Source organism: Dermochelys coriacea, chromosome 3, assembly GCF_009764565.3.
Source record: "Dermochelys coriacea isolate rDerCor1 chromosome 3, rDerCor1.pri.v4, whole genome shotgun sequence".
Taxonomy (NCBI): domain Eukaryota; kingdom Metazoa; phylum Chordata; order Testudines; family Dermochelyidae; genus Dermochelys; species Dermochelys coriacea.
Genome location: NC_050070.1, coordinates 77,163,836 through 77,177,065, shown reverse-complemented (window position 1 = coordinate 77,177,065; position 13,230 = coordinate 77,163,836). Strand labels below are relative to the sequence as shown.

Here is a 13,230-nt window from a genome sequence, read left to right as displayed (position 1 = left end):
TCCTTAGTTCTCTTTGGCGAAGACTATATTCAATAGCTGTTGGGTTTTTAGTAATTATTGGACCATATACTTTTTTTACTGTAGCAATAACACTACCCTATAAGTAGTTAAGTTGCAATGCAATTGATGTTGATGCCAATTTTGCTCTACGTACACTAAAAGGAATGGTCAGGATTTGTTCTGCAGCCCTTACTCATTCTCACTCAGCCAAATCACCCACTGTTTTAAAGGGCTATGTAAGGACATTAGGATTGGGCCCCTGCTAGACAATCTCTTATTTGTTTACTGTTTCTTGCTGTAGCCTAAAGCTTTGGCAACTACCAATGTATTCCAAACAGCAAAGCAAAACCCTTTTTTATAGTAAACATAACTCCTGATCTGGTGAAGAATCACCAGCAGTGGGGGTTATTTTAATGGACATGCTGTATTACTTTAATCTAAGCCTTTCACCATCTGTTCTGCCTATAATAGTGAATACAAAAAGAACATATTTTACATTTCAGGGTTACATTAGTAAAAAGTAAGATAAAAGTGATTTAAAAGCATGCATATGTTCTTAGTACAATGCAGCCCGCATCTGTGATGTTTTTTCTCATGGCTAAGACACAAATCAAGAGGAAAAGCTGCTAACACCGCATCTAGTGAAAGTTTTTCATGGAAAAGAGGACTCCACTCTGAGAGGATTTCACTATATATTTAACAGTTTATAATGATAAAAACCTGAGCAGGCTGCCAGGAAATTAGGTAACTGTAACATCCATCACATGAACATCTGGCATTGTGTGTGAAGCTGGCTGCTGTTGCTATCTATGGAAGGATGGGGGCTGAGGCCAGCGAGACACTTGTATTCAGTATTATGGAATGAGAGGTCAGGTGTGTGTCTGGTGGGGGAAAGTGACAAAAATATTGTAGCCTAATACATTTTTATGGCCTCTCTTAAACTAAGCTTTAGATAGCCATGGGAGGATTGATTTCTTCCTCTTTCTACCCCCCAAAATAAAACCCTCCCGAAAATTCTCCTGGGATAAAAGGAGCACCAGTGAGTCCAAATGATCCCTTGCTGGGTCGATGCTAATCCTCTGATCACTTCTCATCAGGCTGGCACACTGAACTACTACTTTGGAAGACAGCTCCAGTGTCTGGAAGTGCCAGGTCAGTCTGTCAGGAGTTGGCAGCCCAGCAGGAAGCCATTGGAGGACTGGAAATGGTCTGAAATAGATCATTTGAATTCATAGTTGTTCCTTTTCTGCCAACTATATTTTTAGCTTTGGAAGGTGTGATTGATTTCAGGTGTTGCCTCAGGCCAAAGAAGTCCTTCATCTTGTCCCAACCTTTATCTCCTAATTTGATTAGACAAGCCACATGTCTAAAAAGTACTGCCTGAGAGCAGACACGGAGAAAAATGAACAAAGCAGAACACTTTCAATTATGCAGGAGCAGTTTCTTTACAGAAAACAATGGTTTCACTGCTTCTGATTGGCCAGATTGCTATTGAAACCAAATTCAGTTTTCTGTGCCCTTTCATCACTTGGGCTAATTGAGCCTAATTCTAATTTGAGAGGTGCCATTTTCATTTCTGTTTCAGCAGAGCTTGGAGCTGCTGCTTTTCAACCCTACTCCAACTACCACTGAGGAAAGTCACATTTACCCACATAAGTGATCCCCACCTGTGAACATCATGTTCCCAGAAGACATAAGGGTGGGAAGACAGCAGTAGAGACAGCTTGACAACGCCTAGTGGAGAAGCTTTAAAAGAAAATGTTTTAGGTTATGTCTGCCTGTGCTGTGGACCGAGGATATGCTGTCATATACAGGCAGGCTTTCTAGACCATGTGGGCCACAAACAACTCATTGTGTTAATTTAATTTGGCCCAGGGCCTAGCAGCTGCACCAGATCAGATCTCAGATAACCACCTTTTACATCAAGTACAAAGTCTTGCTGTTTTTGGTTACATGGTTATATCACCATTACCTGGTGCATTTCTGACACATTGGATATGTGCCCTTTGGAATGTTCCCTGCTCTGTGAGATAAGTGTGTGAGACCTGTTGAATTCACTCTTATTTTTACCTATGTGAAGAAGATCCCCACAGAAGTCAAACAAATTGTCACTGCAACCTAAATATATCATTAGTGACAAAAACTCTTTCCATGTTGGTAGCAATATAGCTGCATAATAGAGCCAGGAGAAAAAAATGCCCATGAAAGCTCAGCAAAATTTGGAATTTTCCTGTGAGAAATTCTAACATTTCAACATTTTGTTGTTATCCCAAATTGGAATGAAAAGTTGAAATTTCAAAAACTTTTTTAGAACAGGAATTCTGAAAAATTGCTATTCGGAAATATTGAAATGTAACATTTTGACATTTTTGATTGAAATGAAACATTCTGATCTGGGAATGTCAAAACACTTCATTTCTAGTCAGTACATCATTAAACTGCATTTTCCTATTGTGGAGCATTGCCTCATGGGAGTAGTGGTTTGGAAACCTGATGCCCCCACTGCCCCTTCCTATGGAAAATTTCAGTTTTCCATTGGAAATTCATTTTGACAAAAAATTCCCAACCAGTTTAATGCCAATTATTTTTCACATGAAATCATGTTTTTTTTTCAAAAAGGTATCTTTTTTTAAAATAAAACACTGAAACCATTCAATTTTTGGTAAAAAATTTCAGTTTTTGAAAACTGCAATCTAAAAACTGAACCAAAAAGCATTTTTTATTTTTAGTGAAAATTTTTACTGGAGCATTTTCATTTTATTGGTTTCCATTTTTGTGTGGAAAAAATTTTAAAAAAAGTGACCAAAATAAATTTTTGTGTTTAAAAATTTTGTTTTAGTTGAAAACCCGTATTTTTGCCAATTAATTTTTTATGAAAAAATTTCAAAACAAACTCTATATCCTTGTCACAGAAAAGTTTGAAGATGTTTGTGCTTGGAAGAGCAGAGAAGAGTTTATTTACTAGTTTGGCAATTAACAATGCTATACCAATTAACAAAAATTCACAGCTAACTGAAGTCCATTTATGTGATCTAAGCTAGTGTAAGATATAATATCATGATATTATATCCTAGCTAAGGGTAGCCAACAAAGGCCGAGAAGCCTATATCCCAGGCTCAGAATGTTGGATGGTTTTCCAGACTGGTTTTAAAGAGACTAATTTGTTGCCTCTTGTTCCCTCACCTTCATCTAAAACCCTATATATCTGAAAGGGTCTGGTGTCCCCTAAAACTGAGAGATAAATAGGGTTGTACTGGACTGTTAGTCTTTACTCTACCTTGCATATCTTCTGCCCATAAGTCTGTATGTAGGTATTTTGCATTGAATTTTCTTTTGTGAACAAATAACAAAAAATGATTGGATTATGCAAAGCTGCTACCATTTCTTGGTTTGACTCTTATTAGCCTTTTTGTCAGCAAACAGAGTTCATAACTCAAAATGCTGCAGAAATAAGCAATTCAAAACATACACACAACCCTGCCCCCCTTCCTACCCAAATAGTTCCACTGCTGGAGTTACACAGATGGTTTAACTTTCCTGAAGTCAAACATATGGTCAGTAGTTTTGATTGGTAAGTGCATTGACCTTGATTCTGTTTGATAATGAAGAGTTTCATAGCAACTCAGTTTAATGAAAGAGATGGTAGCTTATGTTTTTAGGAAAGAGATTTGATTTGTACCAAAAGAAAAGGTTACTGAGTATTTACAGGGGGAGTGAGAGGAGTTGAGAATTACAGGTTCTTTTAAGCATATTGAATAAGAACTAACCCAAACTTTTATCCAGAACCAAACCTAAATTTAATATGTTTTGTAGTTTGAAAAAAAATGGAGATCTTTTTTTCCCTCTTTTTTGCTTTTTAAACTTACAATTTGTGGCATTGATATGCAGAACTAGAGAGATGCAAGTTGCATGTTTGGTCCAATCCAACTCCATGATCTTGGATATAGCTGATGTAAGAAAAAGATCCATATATTTTGATGGCACAAATTAATAGAAATATACATAAGCTGTAATAAGCATTACTTATTCAGAAAATCATCCAGAAATTCATATGCTTATCCTAAATGTAGCATTACCTTTAACTCCCTCTAAGCACAAGCCTTGCTCCAACTGGCCCTATATATCTTCCTCCTCCTTGATAGGTCCTGATTCTGTCTGCCTGTTGTGCTCTCCTCCCCCACCATTCAGTACTATTGTCAGGTGGGGGTGACCAGATAACCCTCTTCCCCTGCTCTGGTAAATGGTCTCCTCTTCTGGTGAATAGTCTCCAGTAGTTTGTTTCCTTGCTTTTATGCAGGAGGGCAGTGTAACCCTTTGGGGTCCTGCTGATCCACTGCTTTAAAATTTAGGAGCACTCTGGAGCTTTTCTCCACAGTATTTTGAAATCCCTGAGTGCCCCGGAACCTTTCTTTCCATCAGCAGAGGGTGAGAAAGGAAACTCTGAGAAGACCTGCCACTACAGGTAAGAAAGTGAGATATGTGGAAGGGACAGGGATCATGAAATAGGAATTTCAAAACAGGTTCAATTTTGGTTTGGAGATGAGCGCGTGTCCAGGGTGAAAGGTTATTTCAATCCATTTTAAAACTGCTTTTGAATGGAAGAAGGGAGCTGAAGTATTGAACTATTGAACATCAGTGTTTGAATTTGGTGAGCTAGACTTTACATGTCATAAGAGGGCTTTTAAAGGGGAGAGGGGGATGTTTTCAGACTTTTCTAATGTCTGCCTTGTTGGGTATGGGCTCATCACAGAATGCTGTACAGGGAAAGACTGTGAGATGTGTCCCCATCAGAAGAAGAGCAACCTTTCTCCCAGTCTAGTTGCTTATGTTGTCTTGTTCTGGTTTAGTTATGCCTCTGCCTTTCCTTTTGTGTTACAGTATTCTGGATTTCACACAGAAAGATCTGAATCTGACCATGAGAGCCAATGGGGTGGAAGTCCACTAACTGATACTGCCTCTCCACAATTAATGGAACCTGCTGAAAGGCCAAGCTCTCAACACCATGATGTCTCCTGTGCCTATAGACAGTACTCAGACCGCAGCTCTCTCTGCTATGGTTTTGCACTTGACCATTCCAGGTTGACTGATGATAGACATTTCCATACTCAGGCCTGTGAAGGAGGCAGGTGTGAGGCTGGTAGATATTTCCTGGGCACACCGCAGCCTGGAAGGGATACTTGGTGGGGTTCTCGTTCAGCATTGCCCCTGACAAAAACTTCCCCTGAAAGCAGAGAAGCATATGAAAACAGCATGCCCCACATCACTTCAGTTCACAGGATACATGGTAAGAGATAATTGCTGAAATGACGGTATAGCAGTATAGAGGCAGAATTTCAAAGGACTGACTTAAACATGCCCAACTTGTATACATGTGACTCCTGATGTGTGTGCTCAAGTCAGGGTTCATGTGTATGAACGGGGAGTTGTAAAGGTGCAAGTCTGGGTTTTGATGATCTATCCTAAATAATAAAATATTCAATTCGTTTTTCATATTTTTTTAACTGTGAAATTTAGTTACGAACACATAATAAGTGAAATCTTAGCAAACATGTGAAGAGGTGCACTTAGCATACATATTTTATTACCTTGAGTGAAGGCTGTGCAAGTTTGGATAGAATAAGAATTAACCCAAACTTTTATCCAGAACCAAACATAAATTTAATATATTTTGTAGTTTGAAAAAGATTGGAGATTGGAGGTCTTTTTTCCCCTCTTTTTTACTTTTTAAAGTTTTGATCCCTTCCACTGGTCCTGTCTTGGACTAGAAGTAAATATGCTGGATAAAAAATTCAAGGAAGAGTTTCTTCCAAGTAATTCCATCCAGAGCAAAGGCAAGGAGTATTGGAAACTTCAAAAGAAACACTGATCTTGATTTGATAGAGTCAAGAGGTTTAGATAAAATTCACATAAACACTCAGAATACCAGGTGCTTATCCAAACCAAATTGTACTTCCAAACTTTTTGAGGGTTATCCATCACAACCTATCTTGTACTGCAGATGTTTCATATACAAATTAGCAAAAAAAAAAAGCCATGAGAGAGATAATTATAGACTATTTGTGGCAGTCCATTGTAGCAGTAATTGTGCATATTGAAAAAAGAACTGGATTGCAGCACTAGGTATTACCAAAAGAACCCATGACAGCACTTTATATAGGGCCAAATCCTCAACTATTGTAAATTGGCCTAGCTCCATTGACTTTTAGCATCTGGCATTATAAGTTCAGAAAGAATAGGTACTGTTTCATTCCAATAAGAAAAAATTATGCTGAGAGAGAAAATGAAATAGCAGATTCAAGGAAATACAGCCTGAAAGAAAGAGAAGGAAGAATAGAGGCCTCTAATTTGCTTTGGTTAGTACTGTTCTGTGGCTTTCTCTTTGTGATAAGCTATTGCACTTTCTTGTATTCTGCTCCCTAGTGCTGATATTCATGAGTTCACCTAGCTTTTTCTTCCCAATATGAGAACTGAGACGTATGAGTTGATTTCACAGTAGCTACAGACATACACTTTGAGATATATATATTTCTCATGTTATAATTGTTGGTGATCATGCTAATGGTGTAATGTAAACATATTATTTATGGATATAGTGTAGTTCTTTCAGATATGATAAAAATATATTTATTACTTTTTTACCACAGACAATCAAAGAAAGCTGAAAATAGAACTTGGTTTTGATTTGTTTGTTAGTTTAACTTTTATTCCAGATGCTTCAGATAATTCCTCATTGTATGAAGCTCCACAGATCTATTACAGTGGATCTTCAGTCTGCATGTAGCTTTGGGGGCAGAACCAGACCTCTCTGTCACTATCAGGAAGGGAATGCCCCCCCATGTTCTGAAGAACCTACCAGTTTCATTCTGCCTCCACAGTTGCAGACAGGCAGTTCCAAACCACACTACTACAGAGAATCAGTCTTTCCCCAAACAACCCCCCTTTGAACTGACTGGACTTAAAACATTTGAACTTTGCTTCCAGAGCTGCTGCTTTGGGTAAGAATGTGATTTTTCTCTTCTCTCTTTCTGAGGTGTAGTTGAGTGGTGATAGTGCATTGTCACCCATGAACAGGCTAATAATGGTGATCAAAGCCAAGAAGGGGAAAGCAAAATTAATGTGCCTTCTACACTTCTCCCCTCTTTTTGTGGGCAGGCCCCTCAATAATGGTTCATTCCAGACAGCAGTCACCTAGGCCTCTTGTGCCAGGGCAGGCCATGCTGGAGAAATAGCAAGTGGAACTCCGCATCTACTCCCCACAAAAATCAGCATCAGAAGATCAGAGCACTGAAGGAGTCAAGGAAAGGTACTTCCAAACTACTGGAATCAATCTCTTGTATCTCCTCAGAAAAGACCACACAATATTTCTCATCTGGATCTAAATGGAACCATACATCCCTCTTCATGAAGCCCTGGAGGATGTCACTAAGGAGAAATGGGAGTCTCTTCCAAAGCCAAGAAAGGTTAAACAAACAAGACAAAAGGTTCTAAAAAGTACCTTTGTCTACATAAAACATGGTGTTTCTCCCCCAAATGAACTCAGCTCTTTTCTTTCTTGTAAAGGACATAGCGATCCCCACAAAGTGGGATTTTCTTCCAAGGGTTCTATGGACTGGACAGTTGATTCATGCCTTAGAAGAAATTATGAGGCCAGTTTGGCCAACCTTGAGGGCTTCAGCTGCCTCCAAATATTTTGCCTGCTCTACCTTTTCATGGACAGATATGTTTTAGCATCTCATTCTCCTTAAGACCAACGAAACTTGTGGTCTAGGGCCCTTTGTCTGAAAAATCTTCTTGGTGACAGAATTGGTTTTAGATGCATCCCTTGATGCACTACATTTCTCAGCAAGAACAAAATAGGTTACAATACAATGTTCTGCTTCTGGTTTCCCTTGTAGAAAGCACAAGTGCAAGAGAACATCTCTAATGGGTTTCAAAATACTCTCTCAGAATGCATTTTGGAGAACTGACAAACTCCCGGGGGGGGGGGGGGTAGAGTATTTGGAGAAGACAAAAGAACATTAGCCTTTGGCAGGCAGTAAAGAAGAGAGAAAAAGCCACATTTCAAATATTAAAAAGCCTTTCTTTGTACAACTAGAGGGAAAACCACTACAGTAGAGAGAGAAAGAACAGACTGGAGGAGGTTGTAGTTTACCAGACAATATCCAGCCACCTTAATATCATATCCTTTCCAGTGTGCAGAACAATGGCCACTGTTCATATTGGATAAACATGTCCTGGACCTCTCCAGAAGAGATACTCATTAGATTTTCATAAGAGACCCAGACACAGATTCATTTTCTACTCTAACTCAACCTTTCCAGGAAAGAAATGGGAGAGGAAAAAGCTATTTACACCTTCTCCCTATAGATAAGGGGCTATAGAATCAGTCTCCTCTAACGAGGAGGGCAAAGACCTATACTCCATCCTGTTCAAAAAGAGTCATAAAGAGATTGGGCAGAAGCAGCGAAGTGCTGGATTTTAAATATTTGAACACATTTTAAAAAAATGGAAATTCAAGATGGAGACTCTGAAATTTATCCTAGCAATAATCAGCAATAATTTTCTGTTGCTTGTAGCCGAAATGAGACATAAGTCCATATTCTACCATTACCATCCCACAGAAAGTTATCATGCTATGCCAAAGGATAACATCACTTCCAACACAAGTCCTTACCTTTTGGATAGTGTGCAAAGACACTAATGGTCCTAATAATAGCTCTCAAACAAGAAGGGAACCATATTTATCCCTTCCTCAGGGTCCCATCCAGATCTAAAATGATACTAGATGCTCAGTGTAAGATTTGGATTCCAAATAAGCAGAGGGTGATATTCTTGGAGGAGTGGCAAGACAAACTGTAAACACTCATACAGGAAGTCGGTGGTACTACAGTGCCTCTAGTACAGTCATTCATGTTCCTCCTGGGCATGATAGCATTGTGCATAGATACACTACAGTGGACTACAGACAAACTGAGAACTCTTCAGAATTTTCTTCAGTCCCTTCCATATTCCAAATTATCCCACCCATCAGTCAAAGTGGGAAAAGTGCTTCATAAATCAGACACAGTTATGACAATGCTGCCAGCCTGGAAGTATAGGGCACTTCTTTGAGGGGTCACAGACAATCCTGGGAACATGGCCCTGGCAGAAGATGTACAGCATGAGAGCTCAGAACTATTTGTTATGGACTCAGGCAACTGGTTGTCTCTATGAACAATGGGCGTATATTGGCCACGACAGACAGTATATCCACCAAGTCTTTTCTAAACAAGTAAGAACCAGAAAAGGCAAAGCTACTGTTGTCTTGGGTAGAGAAAAACTCCCAGACTTCTTTTGTGACCTTGGGCAAGTTTACTTAGGGCTAGATTTTGAGCCACTTACCCTTGAGGATGAATACTTACACAAATAATCCATTTGGGACAAATTCTGATACCTTCACTCACATTGAAGGCTTTCTCCATAAGCATCCACGTGAAGCCAATGGGCCCATTTGGGAGATAAGGGGCTGCTCAGAATCTGGTCAATAATTTTGCTAAATTTCAGTTCCCAACTGTAAAATGGGGATAGTCCTTTCTCAAAGTTCTTAACATTACTATCTTCTCTTTATTCTTTGTACAGTGACCAGCACAATGGAGTCATAATCCTGACTGGGTCCTTTGGGTGCTACTGCATCACAGATAAATAATAATTCCCTGTGTCAGAAGTGTATATTAAGGATAAATTAAGATTTGTGAGGCGCTTGGATACTACAGTGATGGGCATACAGCTAACAGATGTTGCCTTCAGCAGTGCTCCACACCACAATACCCCAGCTGAGAGTGGAGTGTGTATATATTATTTGTCCACAGCTATTAACTTTATCACCCACACTAGAGGCACACTGGTGATAACATCCCCCTTGCACAGATATGTAGACCTTAATACAAAGAAGAATAGAAAAATGTATCTTTGTTTACCTGAAAATTTTCTTTCTTTGAGTAATAAGGTCCACAGATCCTGCCCTCCCAACCAGACAGTATTGTTTATATAAGCTGAGGCAAAACATAGCATTCAGTAATTTGCAGAAGTCCTTCTTGTGCTCTGCAATGGACATGTATATTAGCAGGTGTTTTACCAGTTCATTATTATATTGTCTCTGTAGTTGGGTATTGTCCTCCTTGGCTGTGGAAATTCTTTCAGTTGTTAGGTTCTTTAGGGGTAGGGTTACTCCCCTCCTGCCAGTGATGGATGAGTCTGGTTCCACCCACTCTACTGCATGCCAACTTGAATGTTCCCTGTAACAGATCTGTGGGCCTTATTACTTGAAGAAAGGGAAACTTCAGGTAAGCACGGTTAAATTTCCTATTCTAAAGGTTTGAGAGAACAAATATTCTTGCATTACAAAACTAAGTACAGCGCTAACTTGCTATATCTGTGAACACAAAGGCAACTGTTTTGTTGTTTCTCTTTTTTATTGCCAGGCAGCATGTATAAAGTGCTATGTAAGGCCTCACAAAAACCCAGTGTCTGGATTTATAATATACTTTACCGACATCTTAAAGCACAGAAGGGGTTAAAAGGGCAAAGTCTAATAATAATAATAAGAATAAAAATGTATATAGCCTTTTGTGGACCTGATTTTTAGATGAGCCTCGATCCACTTTCTGATTTTCTCGATGCATAGAGGTACTTAGACCGCCAAGTGCTGCCAGCTGTACTTGTCATTCACTGGAGGTGCTAATTACACCCCGAAATTACAGACCATCATTGAAATTCAGGCTTTTAGGTTCAAAATCTGATCAAGCAGATTTTCTCCTCAGATCACCCCTCTGAAGAAGTAGCATTACTTGCATATTACAGGTGAGGGTGGTAAATGTACATTGGTTAAATCAAGACTAGTGGCGTTAGACCCAGGACTAGAACTCAGAAAGTCTGAATTGCAGTTTTGTGTCCAACTGATGTTTTATATCCTTTGCAGAAAAAATATTGCATTAGGAGCTCAAGCACAAACATTTGGGTCAATTAGCTCAATTGGCCTATCTTGACAACAACACTTACGTGGTAGGAAGAATGGTCTTGAGGTTAAAGCACTTGACTGGGTCTCAGGGACCTGTTTTGAATTCCTGGCTCTTCTCTGGCCTTCTTTTGTGACCTCGGGGAAGCCACTTAACCTCTGTTTCTGTTCCCCATCTGAAAAATGGAGATAATAGTACTTATATTGACTCTTGTCTACTTTTTGTGTCAGGGACTGACTGTCTTTTATGCACAATGGGGCTCTCAGCTCAGTTTGGGTCTCCAGGTGATACAATAAAGCAAACAATAACCAGAAAGACCAACACAATCCACCATTGCATTAAAAAGAGGATTTTAGATTGTTTGCCTTCTTTCTGAGATCCACATACAAACCAAAACTGATGACTTGTTCCCTTTCTTTATCTGTTCTGCAGGGAGAGGACACTGGGATGAGGAAAGTGTTGTTAGCTCCCCAGATCCTGGTTCTGCTAGTGAATCAGGAGACCGATACCGTACTGAGCAGTATCAAAGTAGTCCACATGAGCCCAGCAAAATTGAAACGCTAATAAGGGCTACCCAACAAATGATTAAAGAGGAAGAAAACAGGCTTCAGCTACAGAAAACAACCCCTGATCAGCTGGTCTCCATTAACGGAGCAGGGAAAAAGCACTCTATTTGTTTTGCAAACTACCAGCCACAACAGTTGACAGGGGATGTCTGCCGTGTTCCTACAGTTGCCAACACCTCTCCTTGTGAACACATCCAGCAACGAGATGGAAAGCTTATGAGCCCACATGAAAATGACTACGACAACAGCCCCACAACATTGTCTAGGATAAGCAGCCCAAATTCTGACCGCATTTCTAAATCTAGTTTGATACTAGCTAAAGACTACCTGCATTCAGACATGTCCCCTCATCAAGCCACAGGGGACCATCCAGCAGCTTCTCCAAACTATTACACTTCACACAGGCAGTACTTTGACAAGCATGCTTATACGTTAACTGGATATGCTCTGGAGCATCTATATGACAGTGAAACCATTAGAAACTATTCCTTGGGCTGTAATGGATCACACTTTGATGTGACTTCTCACTTAAGGATGCAGCAAGATCCAGCACAAGGACACAAGGGGACATCCGTTATAATAACCAATGGAAGCTGATGTTTTTTGTAAAATATTTTATGCTCTAAAAAATTCTTTGAAATATAATTGGAAGATATATAAATTTTAATGCCCTTGTTGTTACCAGCATTTGATATACCATGCTGCACTAGAGAGAATAACCTAAGGTACTGGGGATGAGTGAGTTGACATGTTACTGTTTAAAAAAAAAAAAAAAGGAATTGGCATTCAGGGTTATAGTGAATGGAGCTAAAGTAAAAGTTGCTGCCACATTATATAGAAAAGAAGATAGAGGAGGTCTTACTTGGGAGCACATTGTGGCAGGCCAGCTGAGCAATTCATGCATATTGTGTTGGAGTCAGTTGATGAAAATACTGCCAAGGGCCGACTCTCTGAATTGCATGTGCCCCACAGGTCTTAGTCACCAAAACAGCTATGCATTCTTTACATGCAAAAATGTGGATCATATATCTTTTCAAAATACACATAAAATGGGTATGTTAACTGATTTGTTTATTCACTAAATTCTAGCCATATTATGTTGCTCAGTGGTGTAAAGTATCCAGGACTAGCCAAAAGGAAAAAAGAGAGATCTTCAGAATTATTACTTTCTTGAATAGCCACACGCATAGTTACACCCTTGCTTGACTTGAAAGGCATAAATTGAGCAACATAGTTATGACTGGCTACTGGACTGCTTGCTCATGCAATATTTAAAAGAAGGAATCGGAAAGGGGGAATTTCTCAGCCTGGTTTTGAGAATATATGATTGTAACAGGAAGATACTTTGAACTGTAATCACATTCTGGATGAGTGCATGAGATGTCTGGTAAAGTGAAAGGGAAGCAAATTAGTGAAAGGAAAGGGGGGAAAAGGAGCTGAAACAGAGAGTGGTCCAAGATGAATTAGTTTAATCTCATAGTGATGTATACCATGTAACAGTAAATATGCTGTGAGTTCCAAGTGGCTGAGCTAATCAAGAGTGAGTTAGAACCATAGGATGAATTGCATAAAATTACTGGAAATTTGGCTGTTAGGACTATAAAACACAACTATATTAATGGAATCATATAAGAGACAAAGACAGACAAAGTGAAGACTGCAGGGTGACT

General features: G+C 39.4%; 1 protein-coding gene across 4 annotated transcripts in view; it reads left to right on the top strand.

The window, feature by feature from the left end:
* Window positions 1-12,318, top strand: part of SIM1 (SIM bHLH transcription factor 1) — a 58,987-nt gene extending 46,669 nt beyond the window's left edge. For all 4 annotated transcript variants that reach the window (XM_038396422.2, XM_043510708.1, XM_043510707.1 and 1 more), the window contains 2 exons: window positions 4,879-5,284; window positions 11,427-12,318. In XM_038396422.2, the coding sequence (XP_038252350.1) occupies window positions 4,879-5,284; window positions 11,427-12,157 (1,137 nt within the window). In that variant the 3' untranslated portion in view covers window positions 12,158-12,318. The remainder of the gene's footprint in view (window positions 1-4,878; window positions 5,285-11,426) is intronic.
* The last annotated feature ends 912 nt before the right edge of the window (window positions 12,319-13,230 follow it).